The 21,592-nt window shown below is 42.8% G+C and overlaps 4 protein-coding genes across 17 annotated transcripts in view; 2 read left to right on the top strand and 2 right to left on the bottom strand.

Moving 5' to 3' along the window:
- LOC127616701 (ankyrin repeat domain-containing protein 13C-like) overlaps window positions 1-21,592 on the top strand; it is a 237,609-nt gene that overhangs the window by 31,850 nt on the left and 184,167 nt on the right. The window lies entirely within an intron of this gene.
- The window catches only part of LOC127616656 (adhesion G protein-coupled receptor L2-like), a 136,988-nt gene that overhangs the window by 15,222 nt on the left and 100,174 nt on the right, over window positions 1-21,592 (bottom strand). For all 11 annotated transcript variants that reach the window (XM_052088370.1, XM_052088371.1, XM_052088374.1 and 8 more), the window contains 8 exons: window positions 19,623-19,745; window positions 16,851-17,056; window positions 16,214-16,387; window positions 13,523-13,732; window positions 9,126-9,346; window positions 6,758-6,824; window positions 3,696-3,787; window positions 1,157-1,325 (listed from right to left, as the gene is read on the bottom strand). In XM_052088370.1, coding sequence (XP_051944330.1) covers window positions 1,157-1,325; window positions 3,696-3,787; window positions 6,758-6,824; window positions 9,126-9,346; window positions 13,523-13,732; window positions 16,214-16,387; window positions 16,851-17,056; window positions 19,623-19,745 — 1,262 coding nt within the window. The remainder of the gene's footprint in view (window positions 1-1,156; window positions 1,326-3,695; window positions 3,788-6,757; window positions 6,825-9,125; window positions 9,347-13,522; window positions 13,733-16,213; window positions 16,388-16,850; window positions 17,057-19,622; window positions 19,746-21,592) is intronic.
- The window catches only part of snap47 (synaptosome associated protein 47), a 415,166-nt gene that overhangs the window by 314,099 nt on the left and 79,475 nt on the right, over window positions 1-21,592 (top strand). The gene's annotated exons all lie outside the window — the stretch shown is intronic.
- Window positions 1-21,592, bottom strand: part of prkacbb (protein kinase, cAMP-dependent, catalytic, beta b) — a 185,637-nt gene that overhangs the window by 90,472 nt on the left and 73,573 nt on the right. The gene's annotated exons all lie outside the window — the stretch shown is intronic.

Below are 21,592 nucleotides of genomic sequence, written 5' to 3'. Positions count from 1 at the left end.
CGCATTCCTGAATCCGGTTTGTCTGGGGTTTTTTCGGGACTAGCAGACTTCAAACGTCATTTCCAGCACAACAAAGTGTGACTCAATCAAATGACGATGGGGCACTGGCACGTCTTTCTTGTGCACTTTCAAGGCGTGGCGATTCTCCCGTCTTGGCTTCTAACACAAATTTTGAAATTTGTGCACAGCTACCAAAGCGGTGCGATTCGGTGAAGTCTCAAGGTGGCCCAAAGTTCCGGATCGTGGAGTTTTCATCAGGCATGTGAATTCCATTGAGATCCATTTGCAAAATATGTCAGACTGAAAATGTGAAATGAAGTTGTGTCGCGGATCCACAAGTCCTTGCCAGTGATGTACGCGGCTCATCTCCTTTGAAGGAGCGTGTGATTTTGCAGTCACATTTAATGAATCCAATTCAAGCAATTTAATCGGAATACCGAATGCTTAGAAGACGGTGCACACGGAGGGTTGACCAGGTTACCAAGCAACGCACTGCATGCTTGGCGCATCAAATAGCCTCCGAATTCACAAGGTGGCCGAACCTGATCGGCCTACGTTTGTCTCTGACATCCAAATGATGAGCTGTGGCCCTGGACTGAGTCATCAAAGGGGTGCTCATTTGCGACTCGTTGGTGTGAAGCAGGGTTGAGCTCTGGCGAATCGCATGCCACATTGGCCATCGACACTTCATAAGTATACGTCGCGGTTATGCGTCAATTGTGACAGTCTCACTCAAGCATTGGAGTTCTTTTGCCCAGTGACTTAGGGGGAGGGGGGGGGGGGATTGGTGAGATGACGAGTGGACAGTGCAGTGAAATGCATCGTAATTATCTGCCAAATATTTCTGCTTGTATTAAAGCTGTTGGAGCAATCTGACAAATGTAAAATTAACTTTAGTGACGGTTACATGGTCTGAAATGCTCCAATGCCATTTATTGGTGCCTTTCTCTTCCCGCTTCATTGACATGTGTCAAATAATCTTTCCCGTGTTTTGTCCAATCACCACGTGCAAATGCTCCTCACAGGGGCAGAAAAAAAAGGCTCCTGGCTTCCTTCTTTTTCTCACCAATTAATTTGATATAACGTCAACGTTTGGCCGTCATTATAATGTCGTACGGACGCTCAACAGCAGTTGGGCTTTGCGATCAAGCCTTACTTTCTTCTGCAGGAGGCAGTGGAAAATGAAGATGAACATTCCTTGAAGGGTGTTAAAGATGGTGAAGAGGTACGCCATCACAACGGAGGACTCGTTGAGGAAGAACAGGCCAAAGGACCACGTCAGGCCCAGGAGACAAAGCAGGGCAAATGCTCCCAACACCCATGACCTGATGAAGAGGGAAAAAAAATCTTTAGGGATCATTTTGTGTTGTCAAGTCAAGTCAAGTCAACAGTATTTATAGAGCACTGTCAAACAGCCATCACTGCATACAAATTGCTGTACATCGAGCAATTCAACATGCACAATAAACAGTAAGACAAATCGGTAATAAAGGCGGTAGAAAGCACCAAACAGTAAAATCAAGAACAAATCTAAGTCATGCTGAGTCGAATGCCAAAGAATACAAGTGAGTTTTGAGGAGGGCTTTGAAGATGGGCAGCGAGAAGGCTTGCCGAATGTTCAGTGGGAGGTCATTCCAGAGAGAGGGACCAGCAACAGAAAAGGCTCGATCCCCTCTGAGCCTCAGTTTAGTTCTTGGTACTTCTAACAAAGTCTGGTCCACAGACCTGAGGCGCCGGGCAGGTGTGTAGGGGCGGATGAGCTCAAAGAGGTAAGGTGGCGCGAGATTATTCAGAGATTTGAAAACAAAGAGTAGGATCTTGAAAATAACAAGCCTACGAGGAACGCCGGATAACAAATGATACAAGGTATTGTGCTTTTGAATTGCGAGACCGCAATGCTAGCATGTTTTGCCTTGGCTGCTTCCAGAAAACGCCTGGAGGAAACGCGATCACTTTGCAGTCACTTTCAATGACGGCTGCTTCTTCTTATGGATCCAGCATCGACGAGTGAGATGCCCCCAGAGAGAGAGCGCGCGACTCCGAGAAACCTTAGCAGGAAAAATGAGAGCCGGGATGGAGAAAGACAGCCCGTTGCGTGCACAGGGCTGCATTTTAGCTCATCATCACACAGGATGTAACCTTCCGCTTAACTTTTGTACACGCACGGTTGATTTGCGTTTGAGCCCAAATTAGAGGCGGTTAATGAGATGTGACAGCTGGGGCCGAGGAGTCAAATGCGAGCGCAACAAGCTTTGATTAGGAAATCTATAAAAAGCAAAATGTGAAAAATGAGCGAAATTGGGACATTAATCATCCGGGCTTGTTGCAATGACGATCACTTTGGAGCTTTTCCATGCACGATGTGTGCGGCCGAACTCGTTTTCCGAGAACTCCCGTAAAAAGACACCGGAGGTCTTGTGATGCTGTCATCAAGAAACCCAAATAACTCCCGTTATATATATGACCTGCGATAGTCAAGAACACTCAGGTGAAGGAATTGTTTGCGATTGATTGTGTCGAGATTGAGGGTTGAAGTTATGAGGTTTCACTGAAATATGCGGAGCAGGCGCTATCAGGTATTCTGACAATTTACCTGTCAGAATACTACCGTTCTTGTTTCTCTGCATGCTCTCTTGGGTTTAACTCCGACAAATGACTTTCCCATCGCATTTTCTTTGCCTCGGAAAAGCTTCAATTCACGCATGACAGTTCACTCCTATCAGCTATGTGGTCCTCAGTTGAATCCGAGCATCGAGATATGGTACACACGATGGCATTTTCATCATATACAATAAATGTGCTAAACTTTGGACTGTGAGCGGTTTCTTTTGCTTCTGCGTGATTTCAAATTCAGCGGGGTGGTGGTATGCGAAAGGTAAAATCCTAACTTTGCCATTGTTAGCGGTCATACATGCCCATCTTGTGGCACGGTTTCATTTGCTATCATCTGCATTCCTTCTTTGTTCCATTTTTTAAAGTTTGGAGGCAATAACTCATTGATGAAAATAATTGGCTTCTGTTTGTCCCTGCTTGCTCGTGCTTTTTTATTTTTTATTTTGCTCTCACTGTGGTCTTCATCAAATTCAAAGCGAGCCCTAGTTTGATTCGGGCAACTTGTCAAATGAAGGATATTAATTGTCCTTCTTTTACAAACTTCATCCTGATTTACTTCACTCACCATCCATCCTTTTGGAGCATTGGTTTGAATTTTAACGCGTACACACCTCAGAATACGTACACGCCATCACATTGACCACACCACGTGATGTGGTATGCTTTGGACCCTGCCAAGTCTTCCATGGTAGTAATAGAAATTGACCAGAGCAGGCTGCTACGTGCAATCGGACAAAAACAACAACAACAAAAAAATCTTTGGTGAATCAGCATGTAGCTGAGTGCCCACATTACTTTTGTGCCTTGCATTCCAAGTAACTGTACAGCATCGTTCTGTGTATATTTGTGGTCACAGCACATAGCACAGTTTGACAGGAGCTGCCATGGCAGTCAGAAGACCTGCCAGGCCGCATTCCATACGTCAACTTTGTACAATGGCCTCATAAAACGGTCGTAATTCCTGACTGGTACCTACTGTATTTTCAATAGAAATATACCTTGGTAGTTTCAGTAGCAGCACATTTTCATTGTCTGTTTTTAGACTGTGCAACACCTAATCCTCCCTGAGGGACGGCCCTCACCTGATACCCCCCAGCCTGGATGAGTCGGGTTTCATGGAGGTGGAATGCTTCACCATCTTGGACATGGTCACCACCAGGAAGATGACGTTGACCTGTCAAAACAAACACGTGTCAGACTGCAACACGATGCACTTAGAACGGCGTCGGATTCCCTCATCGACTGGCTCTTATCTTATTTTGTCTCAATCGCTAAAATGACTACCATTCTGCGCCGGTGGAATCTTTACCTAGCGGAAAATTAAATACTTCAGCAAATCATTAAGGGAGGGGGGAGCAACAGTGGCGGGGGTTAACAAGAGGTTAATGCGAGTCCTCGATCTCATGCGGTGCTGATCTTCAACATACTGTAGACGACAATGTGCTTAATCTGGAGCACGGGCACACATACACGACCCGCAGCGAAAATGATCAGAAAGACTCCAGACAAGCACTTAAGGGGAAAAGAATAAAGGTGAGGTGCCATATTTTTCAAGCAATTCATTCCGTCATGTTTTCCAACATTCCTGTATGTGTGTCTCGGGAAGCACCGGAGGGCTCTTAGCCAGCGTGGGGAAATGGAAAGAGACGGGCTTCAATTTCACGTAACACCTTTGAAATGAATTCCAGCACATCGTATGGAGTCAAAGAAACGATGCATGCCTTCTTGAAACTTGATGAACTGCCTGACGCGACTAGTGTGAGGAATATACTCTACCAACTGTGTTCCCTTTTACAGTGGCAGGAGATGTTTACCCTAATTTGGGGGAGAGGATGGATGGAGGGAGGATCTATTAAATTGCAGCTGTTTATTTCCTATTTTAAATATCTTTCATATTCATTTCTCAAACGAAAAAAAATTATTATATAATATATAAATATATTAAAAAAATATATAAAAAATACCATACTTTCCATGAACACTTAAATTCATCTGAGAGACTGTTCAACGTGCTGTTGTTTTGGTTAGCAATGGAGTTCAAGTGGGTGTGACCCGGTGGTCCAAATAGTGGACAATAATGTTTATGAAGTGAGCTAATTTATACTGAGCTAAAGGAGTTTGAGGGCATTCCTTTCCGAAATAAAACATCAAGTGATTGAAACATGGGCCCAATTTTTGTTCCGGGCGTAAGTCTATTGCAAAGCGTAGCAAACCTGACTACACATTACGGAAACATAAAAAACAGCCAACTTGGGGATCATACTTGACACGGACGGGTGACATCGGCTTGTGGGCGCAGAGCACGAACCGCTGAGATAAAAACTCAGGGCTGCCGGCTTGCCGAATTGCAACGGAAGGTATAACTCAGGCTGGCATCAGTTACATGTTTTCATATTCGGGACCTTTCTAGAAGTATACGTCCCCTCTACCCTGGCAAAATGGCCCTTCAACATGCACATTAATCTATTATTGATCAGTTCATCAACATCCACCCAATAAATTTGCGTCGGCATTTACAGTGCGTATGTGTGCATGCGTGTGTGTGTGTGTGTGTGTGTGTGTGTGTGTGTATTTACCGGATATTTAATGTATAATTCTGAACTGAAATAATTTAAAGTTACTGTTAAGCTATTATTAACCTATGCCTCCCCTTTAAGAGACATTGTCCTAATGCGAGCATCCATAAATGTGCATTGAAAACATTCTTCCAATGGAAGTAGAGTAAAGCCGTCTTCGCCGGATTTTCTTATTCAAAGGTGAACTCTCGAGTACCCAGATATCTCCTCCAATATATTCCTATAGGATTGTGGCTGTGAAGCGGATAAGGTTGTTTGCAGGTGAAACAAAAGGCAAGCATGCGGAGAAAGTCAACGACCGGAAGACGAGGACACCGTATTCCGGATGGTTAGTTCTCGGGGTTCCGCTGTGGTTGACTTGTGTCTGTATGATGCATTTAAGGCGGTAACCGCAACATCCGATAAGATGGACAGGAGGAGGCGATTACGCCTTTGAGGGTCTTCCTTACTTGCTTGCCAAATTTATCTGAAAATAAGCATCTTTGCCAATATGGCGCTTTGAGGTTACGCATGAATTTACAAACCACAGACAGACAGACGGACATAGCAATTTTGTGTACTGATGCGCATCCGTGCTTCCTCCCTGTCATCATTCACTGAAAATATTTTGCTGAAAAGCGGGAAGTCTGGTTCCTCGTGCTAGCAACTGTTAGTGACATCAGCAACAACCTCCCGCCAGGTCGGAGTAAAGGTACCATCACGTAGTAATTGTCAAGAATGTGGGGAGAAATAACTGCTATTTCGTTATAAACAATGCAAAATGAGGTATCAGTTCTTCCCAATTTTCATGTTATATTTGTAAACAGTAGAAATGTTTTTGTGCTGCTTACACTTCTAACTAGTAGAAAAGTAGACAGGAACAAGCCGAGGAGATAAATAGGGTGGAGAGCGGCGTTCATTTTGTATACACACCCGGTGACGAATTGATACATTTCATCGATTAGCATTGAGGCCACAGTTTGAGAAAACTGTATTTTTGCGAACTCGGGTAAGTGGTATCGGTGTCATAGTACCAGGACATTTTTACGAGTACGAGTAAACACATACTGTACAATATCCTTGAATCAATATATACCAAATGGAGTGTGGACAGCCAGTGTTATGTATTGTTTGAATTATCAATTTTAAAAAGGACAGCGGCCAGACAATTAAGGACTTGTCAGTACCCCATTCCAATACTTTAGTTCAAATGAAGAACATTTCTTCGCAATTGTGAATCTGGCAGCGTGGATGAAACATGATCCTCTGCAAAAGGTCGTATGGCCCACCCACTCGCCGCTTCCGTTTTGTTTTCCCACTGAGCAAGCGACCTTCATGCCCGAGACGACCCTTGATGAGACCGTCCTCCACCTCCTCCTCCTTAACGCAACCCTGTAAATTGTTTCTGATTCCGGAGGATTTTTCATGGCCGAGTGGATGCCGCTGATGTCCTCGTGTCAGCAGCAGCTAATGGCGCCGCATGGCTTTCATGCAAATTGATCCGGAGATGGCTTGCATTACCAAAGGAAAAAAAAAATCCATAATGTACTGTATTTTCAAAGCTTTTCTTCAAAGAAACATTAACTTACCACGATTACAAAAGTGACTGGCCCGATGAAGCTCCAAATGAAGTGGTTGTCCGCCCGCAGCCAGCACCTGCAAAGGACAAAAAGGGGTCGGCATTAAATCACCTCCAAACAAGGTTACGTCTCAAGCTAACAAGTGGCCACACGGAGCGACGTTCAAGATGGACTATAAAAGGGCCCAACTGTCCATTTAAAAATCTAAGCTAACACTTGAGCCCAAGAAGTTCGCACACCCTTGTCTAATTACAGTGGATGTAATTTCAGCTTCCAAACGCGGTGCGAATGGGACACATATCCAACTCATGCTCCTCCAGAAAATGTCATTCCCTTGGCATGAGTGGAACGGAAATGAAATTCATTCATGTAAATGACGGTCACAAATGACGGTCACAAATCAATGACTAGAGATGTGTTAAATACAAAATGAATATGCTCTTAATCAACGGTCAAATGTCAATTAGGATGAAGAAACTCTTTCAATGATGTCTTTCATTTTTAAAACGCTTAGTCGGATTGCACCGAGAAGAAAATCTGAGGTTATTCAATCAAATGCCTTTTCATTTCTATGCTATGATTTAAAGTGCGGTGAAATGTCATGTTAGTGCATCAAATAGTAGCGCATTCAAACTTGTGCCTCATTTTGCTCCAACGCTGCTTCTCTGTCCTTCGCTCCCGCAGCAGGTTTTCTTTTTGTTTTTGGAATGTGTTTTCAGAGTCACTACACACCCGCAGTAGCACCTTCGATTCCAAGGGGCAGAAAGAAATTTGACGTTTCTCTCTCTGTTGCTATGGTGAATCCAGATATCGGGGCAACATTGATATTTTTTTTGTTGTTGTGGTCAAGCCTACGTTCAGCTCAATGTGAACATACCACGAGTGGACTGATTTAATTCAGATCAGCTGTTTTTAGAACTGAACACTCCATTTTGGATTTTACAGGATTATAATTCAGTTTCTCACCCACAGACAGCTCTTTTGTTTTCATAGTGGTAACACCTCTCAAATTAGTCTTTGCAAGTTAAAAACAAATCAGAAAGTGGGGCATAATTTCTTGTTTGAATAATGCATGTAACGGGACACATTTAAGAGCGAGCAGAGTAGATGAGGTGGCTTGGGCACCTGTTTAGGACGGCAAAGTGCTCTGGGCACCAGTCACTGGGAAGAAACCCCATGGATGACCGAGGAGAAACTATGTCACCCAGCTGGCCATGGAAGGCCTTAGGATCCCCCCGGAGGAGCTGGCCGAAGTGGCTAGGGAGAAGGAAGTCTAGGCTTCCCTGCTTAGGCAGCTGCCCCTGCAACCTGACTCTGGAATGAATATATTCTGATCCAGTCATAAAGGCTCTACACTAGCTCCCAGTCAGCTGTAAAATCAAATTTGAAATTCTGCCATGGGTCTATAACCTACTGAATGATTTGGGTCCTGAAGGGTTCTGAGCTCTGCAGATTTGGGTCGATTAGTAGATCCCAGAGTTCAAAGCAGCCGTTACACTGCACAACAAGTGGAATAAGCGACCAACAGAGGTTTAGTCAGCCGCAAGTGTAAATGGTTTTACACCCCCCCCCACCGAAAATCCCCCAACCCTTTGATTAAGGTATTTTAAACATTTTGAATGCATTTCACAGTAAAGCCTTTTAATGAATTCAGATTTCTTTTTTTTTACTTTGAAATGTTTTTTAAGTCTTACGTGTTTAAATGTTGTCAAAGTATGTTCTATTAGTAATTTTAGTATGCCACTTTAGTTTTTTCTTCTTTGCTTCTGAATGTGGTACTTTTGAAAATGCTTGTAGGTTTTGCGTCTTTGCCTGCGCGAAGCATGTTGACTTGCCTTCAATGTCCGATATACATAAAGCCGCCTTGTTTTGCCATCTGAGTGTAGGATCCAAATGCCTTCTATTTTCCTTCTATTCATCTTTTGTTACCAAACCCAAATGGAATAGGCCTCACCGTCCCAATACTTTTGGAGAAGAGTGACTTTGGGACGAAGCGGTGAGCATCCTTTCGCTACAAATATGTGTTAAAGCTAGAGCGACAAAGACAAAAAGGAAAAAAAATAGAACACAGCAGTACTACAAATCATGTTTTTTTTCCTTCTTTTTGCTGGCCAGCAGAAGAGAAGCCCATAAACTTTTAACTGACAAGGTCGGCAATTACCCATGTGCAATGAATAAAAAGCCCTGCAGGTCAGAGTAGCAAGCCGGCACATTCATTAGTGTTGCGGCTTTACTCTTAGCCAGTGGAAATGTAAATTTGCTGCCGGGCCACAGACAGGTACACTCCACTTTGTGGTATCACTGTCATTACCAAGGGGGTGGCAGGGTAGGATGGGAGGGCTGGGGGTGTATCAGCAGGAATGGTGGGTGAACTTACGCTCGCGGCGTGCCGTAGCTGCGGTAGTCGACAGCCGCCGAGATGCCCACCACGACCGCCGGGAAGAGGTAACCGGCCACATAGTAGTACTTGCGGCGGGAGAACTCGCTCTCGAACACCTCCACTAGCATGAGGTACAGCTGCACGCCCTCCAGACACATCCAGGCGAAGGCTGCCAGGAAGCAGAAGTGCAGGACGCCAGCGATGATGGAGCACACCAGCTGACAGAGGGAGAGACAAGGAGACCAGTTCCAGTAGAATCTCAGGAGACATTACCTCAGTGAGCATCGAACGCACAGGTGGGGAAACGTTTCTGCTCAAGGGTCACATAATTGAAATGGACAGATGGGCCAGGTCATTTGAAGATGAGAGGCCAAAATGTTGAAATGCTGATGTCAGATCGACTGTGTTTACACCCAATGACTCACTCAGCGGGTTATTTTCTGAATTCAAATGAATGTAATTCGAGTTCATTGTGCCAGTTGTTGCAAAAAATAATGTTTTTACATTGTTATTTTTTGTCTGTACTTGTTTATTTTGCAAATATATTTTCTTTATTATTTAGAATTTTTACTTTATTATTTATAATTATAAGGTCAAGTAATTAAAAAAATAATTTCAAGTATCTAATTTGAAGAATTAAAAATAATTTAATCGGTATGTAAATAAATTGATTTCAAGGAGAAATAGTTCACTTATTTTTTGAGTGTTCTTGCTTCCAACCAATTTAATAAATTTTAATCAATCACTTATTTAATAAAATACAGAGGGCAATGTTTAATGTACCAGTATTTGTGTTGCAAATATTGTCTAAAATATCATAAATCCACCATTTAACAAGATAGATACCAGTGTTGTGTCCATGGACCGGCAACCCGAGGCCAAGGCCAAGGCCAAGGACTTGACTCCAAGGCCAAGGCCAAGGACTTGGAAAATTATCCGGGGCAAGGCCAAGGCCAAGGACTTGAGAAATTTTCCGAGGCCAAGGCCAAGGACCGAGGAGTTGCCTCCGAGGCCAAGGCCAATGACCAAGGACTGATTTTGAAACCAAGCCTAGCCAAGGACATGTATAAAACAATGCTGTCGTACCACTTGGCAGGTCTTCATGATTTGCAACACGCTTGAATGAAGTGTTTTTATTCAGAGTAGAACAGTCAGGGTATGTGTTATTTATACTGAGAAAAAAAAAATAAAATCCACACATAACCAAATAACGCTTTCCAGGTTCTTTACAGAAAAAAAAGTCAGGAAACAAATAACACTATTAATGAAATAAATAATAACTAAATAACCCTCTCTGAGTTCTTCACAGAAAAAAACAGGAAATAAATAATAACTAAACAACTCTCTCTCTTTATAGCCCCTTGAAATCCACAAAAAAAGAGTTCTGCCATCTACGAGAACGGCACCTATCTTGTCTTGTTTATGTCTGCTACCATCTTGTTCACGTGTTCTACTAATTGATCTGAGACACAACTAAAACACTGAAACATTCTATGGTGTGTAAATAACATTGTGACCTTGATTTCAACCCTATTTGCTTCATGGGTCATTTTGCCCCGAAGACCACCTTTGTACTTTTTTTGTACAGCTTCCATGGAAATGTGAATAAAAACAACATTTAAATTTTTCTGTAGTTGGGGACAATCTAGGAAAAGTCATAAAATTTCAAGTTAAAAAATTATCATTAAGGGTTTTTTTGGGGCGTTTTTAACACAGTGACGGGTCATTTTGACCCGAGGAAAACAGGGGATCTTAGAGGGCTGGGTCCAAAGTGCCCGTAGTTTGGGGATCCCTGCTCTAATCCCTCATTGTGTCCGATGACCGGCAATCCGAGGCCAAGGCCAAGGCCAAGGACTTCCCTCCCGAGGCCAAGGCCAAGGACCAAGGACTTGACTACGTGGCCAAGGCCAAGGACCAAGGACCGCTCCTCGGGCTTCAAGCCGGTCCTCGAGGCCAAGGACCGGCTCGAGGAACACATCTCTGATAGATACTTTGGATTCAATGAATAAATTCATTTTAATTCACAAATTTTAGGAGCCAAATTAATCCAAAGCAAGGTTGGGCAAACTTTTTAATTTGATTTTTAAAACGAACAGCCATGAAATTCTAAGACAAAAAAAGTTTATGTTTTATACAATGGTTAATATGGACAATAAAATAATTGTCATCTTTCACTGTATTTTTTGTTATCAATTTAATTATAATTAATGTCTATTTTAGTATTGAAAATTTCATTGAAAAAGTCATTGATTATTGAATGCCAATAAATAAAGAATAAACACATTGGGGTTGCAAAATTAATCTAACAGAAATCAGAGGACTTTTGATAATGTGAATCCTCGGTGGGCTGGCACTGGGTGTTCACCTGCTATTAGGGGTCTGTCATACATGAGTGGTTGCACTTGATTTTGGCTCTTGCATACCTGTCAACTCATACGGTTTAGCCATAGTTCATACGGACTTTGTGGTGAATCTTACGTATATGGCCGTATCGCACAAATCATACGGATTCTGAAAATTTCTGTTCCCCTCCTAACGGGTAGTTCCGTTTGCTTTTGCCCAGAATGGTGCAAGTCTACTCGAATGCTTTCGTTTCCGGTAACTTTCCAGTAAATCACGTGGTTCCTAGTTGAAAACGTGGTTCCTAGTTGGTTCCTAGTTGAAACCTGAGTGCTGAATGGCTATTTTTTTCTGTGTTTTCAATATTTGGAGTTGGTGAAAAAGGTAACGCAGGAATACAACTCTGAACACAGTAATGCCACAAAGTAGAATGATGATTAGATATTAACCAGACATTGTATTATGGAGATCTACAATAAATATCATTGAAAATATTGTGCTGTTTTTTCTGCCGTTATTTTGACATATAAAATGCTTTGGTATGTTATAAGGATTTTTTTCTCTTTATAGGGATTTTTTGGTAGTTTATACAGGTTGGCGCTCCGAAAAGTTGACAGGTATGCTCTTGATTCCTTCATTCTCGATAGTGCTTGTTCTTTGTTGTAGTCAGCAGGTAAGCCTTTGCCAGAAGACTGGGCGAGAGAGAGTTTACAGTCTGGGCTGGGCGCCAACCCATCGCAGGGCACAAGCAAGCATTCAGCAAACATTCGCAGCCACGGACCATTCACGAATCGGCCACATTTTAAGGAAGATGTGTTGAGATGGCAATTGAAACGTCTAACCCAGGCCTTGAGGTCAGCATCATCTCTTGCGGACCCTCTTAGTGGCAAAATAGCGAGACTTTCTCTTTGCGGTGTGTCACCAGCAGCGTAATGTGCAATCACGCTGAACTGCGACAAACGGCTTGCGTTGTTGTTGACTCACCCAGAGCAAAGGAAAAGAGCGGCGTTGCATTTATGTGCTTCACTTGTGTTTCCTCCACTTGGTTTGCCATCATGATGGTACGATCAAGAACAGTTCTTGCCGACAGAGGCATGTCTTGTCTCTTTGATTATCTTGTCTTGTTCAGAGAATCCTCAAAAAGTTTTTGGGCTACATCCAGCATGAATGTTTGAGCAGACTCACCATCTGTGAATGCTTTACAATTCCTCACTATTGCTAAAGATTCAGCACAGCTAGCGGAATTATAGTCACCTTACCGGGTCCATATGCAGAGTCGCTGCTGGCTACCTTGCACCCTTACTCAGTAGTTCTCGGCACGTCGTCTTTCTGCTGTTTCCCGCAAGATATTTTGATGCAAATGTAGCATGCAGTGTATCGAAGTCCCGCTTTACGTTCGATCGTTTCAACGATGCGATTTTGTCATTGCAAATTAGATGCACTGCAGAACTTGCTCTCTCCACAAAAGTGAATGCTTCTATCCGTTCATCCTGGAATGAACGATTCTATTCATCTTTTGTTTCTTTTTGTCAAAGGGTTAGCTTGCATTAAATTGCATTAAATTAAAGAATAAAAAATAACAATCATAATAATAATAATAATCAAATGATGTGAAGGAAAATTGTAAATAGTACTGCGATTTATCCACTTGTGTTCATATTGTATTTAATTGAAAGATGTTTGTTGTTTTTTTTTCTCTTTCTCCTTTCTTCTTTCTACATACATTCTTGCTGCTGGAGGCTGTAAATTTCCCCAGTGTGGGACGAATAAAGGATATCTTATCTTATCTTATCTTAACTACCGAGCAGACTGATTCAAAAGGGGGCGTTTAACCTGTTTACCGAACGTCGACCAAAGTTCGGTTATTATCCAATTAAAATAATGGACAATCGCTCTTGCAGCCAACTGCAGACCTGAACAGGACATGAGCAGTGGAAAATTGAGGGATGGAATAAAAAAATGAGGATATTTATGTTTTATCTGCGAGGCATATCCAATCATCAAAAGAGCAACAGCTGGCTCGCCAGCCATACGTCCCTGACCCCTGGTCTAACCTTGGGTTCGGTCATGTTGATGCCCACGAGGAAGACGAGCTCGCTGATGAAGAGGTTGAGACAGAGGTTCTTGTGGATGGTGTTGCGATCGCTCTGCAGGCCTTTAAAGAAGCAGAATGTGTACAGGCTGATGGCCAGGCACACCAGCGACACGGCGATGCCCATCCGAGTGATGATAGTGAGGAAGAGCTCGTGGACGCTCCCCTTGCCCTGTGGAGAGGCGTCATAACATAATAATAATAATTATGAATCCAAAAACCTCAACCTACTAAAATCATTTCAATCACTGGAGCTCAAAGCCGAGTTCAAAGCACACATGGTGTAGCTGCATTTGGCTGTGATGTCGCACACAAATGGAAAAAGCTGCCAATAGAAGTGAAGGTAGAATGATTTTAAATTCAGATTACAAATTGTTTTTTTTTGCCATACCTATGATTGAGGTCTTTTCAAGCATTTTAAAAATCTATTACAATTATATTTTTATTGCACTGTAGATTGTTTTAGTAGGCTATCTTTTATTTCTGTACTTTGTTTTTAAATCTATTGCGTTCTCTTTTTTATTGCTTTTAAATGTTGCCCTTGGAATGATGTAAAGCATATTGGGTTTCCTTGTGTATGCATTGCGCGATACAAATGAAGCTGCCTTACAAATTCAAATGAACGGAATTAGCGGCTGTTTACTGTTTATTTATTTATTTATTTATTATTAAATTATTGATATATTTAGTAGTATTTGAGACGCCTTTATTTTTGCTTGTGTATGTGTGCTTACTCGAACTGTTGTTAATGTTGGTGAATGCCCCTTAATTTGTCAACATGTACAATTCTTTAAATAGTTGCGGGGAGCCATTGATTTCCTCAGCTGCAGAGTACAAGGCGTCCATTTGAGAGGAGGCCTTTCTTTTTACAAATTCTTGTGTATGGGTGGAGCTAGATAAGTTTGCGTCTGTTAATTTGTGAAGGCACTTGAACATTTGTCAATGCGTAAATTCCTCAAATGAGGGAGGAGGTGCGGTATTTACTTTGTCTTTGTTTATGTATACGTCGATTTGAAGGGAGGCAATTTATTTTAGAGACTGACGATAATACACCCGGTGAGTCGTAGTAGTTTTACAAGCTTTTGGTATGGAGGTGGCGTGGCTCATTTCTTGGAGACAGTAGTAGTGTCTGTTAACTTTTTAAGGCGAAGCTGTTCATTGTTGATGACAAAATTCAGACATGCAGGAGGTTTCTATCTAAGTTGCAGAATTTGGTCAGGCTTGTTCGGCCTTGCCGGAGGTCTGCGGCCCACCGAGTACCATTTGGAGTAAGCTGGAATGCAGAGCTACTTGTGTCGGTTTCATATTTCTGAGGTAAAAGTTCTAAAACGCAAGCATGTTTCACAGAAATGTGAAAATAGCAGAGTGCCACGCACAAAATATCACTCCTGCAAGTCGGGCAAATCCTCCTGTGATATTTGCACTTTTATTGAGGGCGAGGGGCACGGCGGAGGTGCTGCAAAGGCAATTGGCGAGAGGCTAAGCCCTGCCTCGGGGGGGCTCCGGTTTCAAGCTGCGGTTAAGGTTGAGGTTAAGACAGATGACGGGGGGGACAGGGTTCACGAGAGGGGGACGTATTATTAAATCAGCCACAAACCGATCCCTCGCATTTATGACGGTCGCTGTCCTTGCTACGTTTGCCATTCGTCATGTAATTAAATTGTAACTGCATTTTGTGACCAAAACGCTCGGCCCACCACTTCACAAGTGGGACGGGAGGGAAGTTGAAGCTGCGGTCGCCCCGTTTTCAGCGCAATTCTCCGCGACGGAAACATGAAATATTAGACAGTGACCACAGTGAAATATAATTAGCTCCGATAAGACCACATCAGCTCGAGCCAAGTGACGGCCTGCTTCATTTCTGCACCTCCTCCGGAAATAATCAAATTACTTCCTGCTGACGCACCGTTCTCGTGCTCGTCGTGGTGATCTAGGTCAGACGACAAACCTCTGCAGAGAGTACTTGGCCTCTCATTCAGACGAGGCCTTTATTTGAACATACAGTATTCCTGCATAGAGGTGAGGAAAGCCGTGCTAGTGTCCGTTGATTGGTCGACGAGTCCGGGGACCAATCATTTCAATAAACACATTTTCTCAAATACTGGTGGAGCAAGGCATTGTAGAAAAAAAACAATGCAGATTTAAAACACAGCGTCTATTAGGGCAGACGCTGGCATACACTTAACTGCAGAGATGACTTGTTGTCTATTGGAGAGAAGGTCTTTATTGGTACAAATGTTCGTGTTTGGGTGGAGCTACACATGCAAGTGTTCGTCAATTGGCGGATCATCAAGTGTCCATATAACATAATTTAATGGGGCGGAACAGATACATAGCTATTCCATTTATTTCAATAAGACAATTTCACTCAATTATCACTGAAATGTTAGAGTTTGAAACAGAGCAAATGAAGATTATAATTTGAGGTACCACTCTGTTAATTAGGCATTTTTATGTTAATTTCAAAATGAGGCATTCATTCGTGGACATCCCAAGTGGCTGCATTTTGTGAAGGGGTGTGGCATGGCAAAAAAAAAAAAAAAATACTCCCCTCAACTATAGAGAGCGCTTGCCTTTATTTGAGAGGAGGCCTTTAGTTTATTACGTTACGTCACCGGTATGGGTTGAATGAGGGGAAATGGCCAAAGCTTACCACATTCCCTCGATGGGCCATGAGGATGGCGAAGTTGGTGAGGTGATTGCAGGAGCACGTGGTGTGACTCCTATTGGTGTCCAGCAGCTTGCAGCCCTGAGTTGACCAGTATCCCATCATACTCCGCTCGGAATAATTCCAGAAGGAACAGTTGGGATTGTAGTAGTTGTCCTTCTGCACACACAAAAAAAGAAGAAACCCCCCCACCCCAATTAATCATACATGAGCGGCGTGCTGCAATATGCATGGCTGCACCTTGTACATTTTCAAGCCTTCCGACTACGCTGGAGCATGTGCGGCGGAGAGGGAAGCGCATCTTGTACAAATAAGTGTCAATTTATGTTCTTTGAGTGTGTGCCATGGTGGGATGGTGGCGCATGAATAAGATCCAAATTAGGGAATAAAAGAAAGACGACGAGACAAGACGCGACGAGGGTTACTATGGTAATGTGCGATGGAAGTGGATTCGCTGCTTGGATTCCACTCGTCTGTTCCTCTGATCGCTGCTAATTGCTACGTGTGACACACACGCCCAACATTGATGTTTTCACCCTTTACTCGAATGGCTTTCGTGGGAGTCGCTTGATTTGGCCGCACGCAGCTGCAGTCTCGGGGGAGGTGGCGGGGGTGCACTTACGTCCAGGTGCTCCAGCGTGAAGACCACGGGGTCGGCCACAAAGACGCGGCTGGACTCCTTGGTGATGGAGGCGGAAAGGATGTGGGAGTTGACCGTGAGGGAGAGGTTACGTCTGCCGGCGTCCCCGAGGCCCCGCAGCGTGGCGTTCTCCGTGCTGAGGAACTGACCCAGGTGTTTGTACAGCACGAAGACCAGCTTGGCCACACCTGTAACACATCACGCTCATGAAAGCGGCGGGGGAGGAGAACACACACGCAGGCATGAAATCAAGCTCGGAGCAAAAAGAAAGATGACGCGTCAGGGATTTGCTTTTTTTTTTTTTCCCTGCGTGTGATTGGGGTGTGGAGCAGTTACATGGGGTTCCAAGCCACTTTTGTTTATCAAACGTGTGACGTTTTCCTCTTTTAATGAATACATTGTTATTATGTTTAAAACAATTATCAATATAATTGTTTTTTTGGTTAAGATTTTTTTGATAAATATTCACATTTCTTGCTTCCATATTCTGTAAGTCTATATACTGTACCTTCTTGTAATTTGTATGTTATATTTTTTACTTAATTCTTAGATCATGTCATTATACTTACATACCTTGTTTACTTATTATTTTTGTCACTATTATTTTTGATTATCTTTATCATTTTATCATTAAATATGTTGCACGCTATTTATAAATTAGGGTCAATTGCAGATTTTAAATGATGGGTTACTTAATTTATTAATCGGATTGACTTCATTGAGCCAGGACAGTTTGTTTGTTTACTTGTACAGTTTTTTTAAACGGAATTTTTAGATAGAACATATTTTAATTGAATAATTACTATGTGCATTGTCATATTGCCTCCCTCAGTGCCAAGATGGCGCCGTAATTCAAGATCTCTGCTTTTTGCTGTTTTTGTCTTTTGTTTTGTCACATGATGTTTGTTGTTACGTCGTGTGGACCGGATGTGGATTATTTTCAGCATTTTTTTGGTCATGACATTCGTCAAAGGAGAAGAATCTGTGTTTGTTGGTTGCGCCTTCTCGGCATCAAGCGTGTATCAGCACTGATTTTAATTGTAAGTGATGTCGGCACTATTTGTCTGTCGCTGATTGACAGCCCAGGAGCAATTGTGTTATTTGCGCCTGTAATGAGGAAGCATTTTTCCCGGCCCGGTTTTGTTTAGCGGAGAAATCGTCGCTGCTGGAAGGTCTGCGCTGGTGCGGTTGGATAGATGGCTTGTGGAGCCGAGGATGAGGAGAGAGGAGTGTCGGCGCTGAGCGTGGATGCGTATTTGGAATTGAGAGTCGACGCTTGGAATTGAAGCGCATTTACATGGGACAGGAGAAGTGACTCAATCTCTTTTTTCTATCATCCTTCTTGGTTACTTTCACGCTTAACTTGTAGCAGACGTGCACATTTTGAGCGTGACGTCTCTGATCCACTGGCGAAAGAACGCTCTTTCCTCTTTCATCAATAACTGCTTCAAACAACAAGGCGTAAGATGGAATATGGTTATGACTGCATGACTGTCCATTAGTTGTTACGTGTTGTGTTATATGACTGTATTTTGTATTTTATGTTCACTGTTCTATGAAGCACTTTGTTACAGTCGCAGCTATTACGAAAGTACTCCCGTATTTTCCAGAGTATAAGTCGCAGTTTTTTTTCATACTTTGGCCGGGGGTGCAACTTATGTGCGAAATTATTGACACATGATTATGTCATTTCACATTTTCACAAGAGGGTGCTCTCGACCCGTGTTGATAAATCGACGATGTGTCTGACGTAAGCGATGTAGAAGAGGAAGTGGCGCATCGTCTACCTCCCGAGTTGGGGGCAGTTGTTTAAAAGTGACACAGAGGATGAAGATTTAATTGGATTTAGTGATTTGGAATGAAATTGATCGTTTGGTAAACTTGTTAGCATGTTCTTTATGCGAGAGTTATCTGAATAACTCTTAATATGTTACGTCGTTACTGACATTACCAGGCACGTCAGTCATGTAATGTTAGTATACCGTACACCTATTCAGCCCTTTGTTCTCTATTTTATTTTATTTTAAATTGCCTTTCAAGATGACATGTATGTTTTTGGTGTTGGATTTTATCAAATAAATTTCCCCCCAAAATACGACTTATACTCCAGTGCGACTTATATATGATTTTTCCTTCTTAATTATGCATTTTTGGCTGGTGCGATTCATAATCGGGAGCGACGTATAATCCGAAAAATACGGTACATAAAGATGTATTGAGTTGTATGGTCATTTATAGCTAAGACATTAAAGAAAATGATTCCACCTGTTAAAAATCACAAAATACATTCTTAAATAACATAAATAACTAATAACTATTACTTATAGTTATATAAGTTATATAGTTATATAGCTATATAGTTAGTTCAGTAATAGTCTATTACTGAATATATTACATTGTTATTATACTCTTCTTATTTTGAAAAGCTGATGTGTTGGAGAAAAAAAAAATATATGGTGAGCTGATTTGGAATCAGCACACAAAATAAATTGCATCTCAAAAAGTTTATTGGCATCTCTAATTTTTTTTTAAATTGTAAAAATGTGTTGAGCAGCGTTATTCTTTTATATGAAGAAGGCATATTTCAGCCAGACAATTGGTATTGGTGTGTAACATCTCCCATACACTTTATGTCGTGTCCGTACAATGTTTCAGGACCAACAGCGGAAACTCCCTCAAGGAATCGCTTTCACTATTGACATCTTCAATCATAAAGGAATCTCCTCCAGTGCAAAAGGCTACTGTAAGGCTCACCGTTTTTACTGTTGACTTTGACCGTGTTGGAGGAGAGTTGAAGCGTGGATCCGCCCCTGCTGCTCTGTGGGAACCTGAAGTCCTGCACCTGGCCGTCTGTGCTCACCACGTACACATCCATCACTGAGGTGGGCCAGTGGGGGATGAAGGGGTGGTGAGGAGACAGACAGACAGTGAGAGAGAGATCGAGAGAGAGAGAGAGAGAGAGAGAGAGAGAAAGAGAGACAGACAGACAGACAGGGAGAGAGAAAGAGGGGGGCATTAGTCAGCTTTGATGTGAGAAAACATACCCCAATAACAAGACAACAATGTTGAAGATGAAAAAAAAAAAAAAACAAACAACTGTCAGGTGCTTGTTGTGGTTCATTGTACCGGTGAGAGAACAAGACCGCATGCAGCGCCATTAACTTAACGCCAAATGTGTTTGTAGGCTGCCGGATATAAAAGAAATAAATCACAACAAGGGGTTGTGCTCGCAAAAGGTTGAGCGTGCAGCCTTTCCTGCCGCATGAATGTCAAATATTCATAGGATCAAAAATAACTGAGCTTTTTACTTTGACGTCTTCTACACCCCCCGTGGCTTTTGGATAACGCTGGGCTCCATGAGCAAATCTCTGAAAATCCTCCGAATTCCAGCGCGCTGCCCCTCCTTCCCCATCGCCGCTCTTGCGCCAGCTGCCGGGTGGCTCTACCTTTGATGTGCGAAATTACCGACGGGGTCAGGAGGACACTCGCACCAGAAAATGGCCCGGCTTTCCGTCGATAGATGGCCCCTGACAGACAAAGATGAGGGATTGGCCTACCTGGCCTTGGCTGTCAGTCTTGATTTTATTTTATTTCATTTTTTTTTTTTAAACTTCAAGCTTTGCACTTCAACCCAGTCTCCAGTGTTACTGACGCTTGCCCGGAGGTGTTGTTTGGGACACCTGCTAATTGGATCCGAGCAGCCGTACTCGCTTCTTTTCACCCTGTGAAAGGACGTCGGATACGATTTGCTCTCTTCAGCTCACAGGCTGGCACTTGGGAAAAGTAACGTGACTCGATTGCTGCATCATCTACTTAAGTAAATATCTTGACAATACTGCCAGTACAGCGGGCGAGTTGTTTCATCAAACGTGAAACGCTGAAGTGATAATGCCACCGATTTGTTTGCGTTATTGTTGCAATCTGACCTATGACTTACTGACTTGTGTTGACCACTCACTTGCTTGTTGCAATGTTAGTTTTATGTAATGCAGATTGCTTGTGTTTGTTAAAAATATATAATATTGTGGGAAAAAGGCCTTGAAAAAAATTGCATATTAAAATAAATAATTGTATATTAAATTGCAGTCACAATATCATTGGTGGAAAAATGGCAATTCGGTTTTTAAAAATGATTATTCAGCCCTTGTGTGAATTGTTGATTGTCGCGCTGGGCCATTCATCAAAATGTAATCATGATTTCAACTTTGGCTTTTCTCGATCTTTACAACATTATAATCAAAGAAAAACAAAGAATGTGCTGAAGTCGGGGAGTTTCGGGTCAGTCGACCCCGCATACTTGTGCTTCGACACCCGCGGATTCACATTTTTTTCTCCCCATTTTATTCCCGGGATCTCACCCCAGGTTCCCCACCATGGTTCGTGGAAAACATATACTGAATGTTTAGCATAAGCACGTTTTCGCTGTTCACCGGCCGATCCAGGCCCTCAGTTTTGAAGTCAATGAGTAACATGTTTCGAACTGTCGACCGGTACAGGGTGTAACCCGCCTCTCCGCCAAAGTCAGCTAGGATAGGCTGCAGCACACCTGCGACCTAAATGAGGACAAGCGCTGCGTGGAAGGATGGCTGCTGGCGATATCCCCAAACAAGAGGACACAGTGAACTGACCGTGAATGGGACGTTTTGGGATTGCGCATTTTCAGTGCCCAAACGGAAGGGTGCAAACACGGGTGCTCGAGCTTCCTCTTAAAATTCTCAACGGCG

The sequence above is a fragment of the Hippocampus zosterae genome, chromosome 15 (assembly GCF_025434085.1).
Source record: "Hippocampus zosterae strain Florida chromosome 15, ASM2543408v3, whole genome shotgun sequence".
NCBI classification, from domain to species: domain Eukaryota; kingdom Metazoa; phylum Chordata; class Actinopteri; order Syngnathiformes; family Syngnathidae; genus Hippocampus; species Hippocampus zosterae.
Note: the sequence above shows the minus strand (reverse complement) of the source record. Positions and strands in the feature narration are given on the sequence as shown.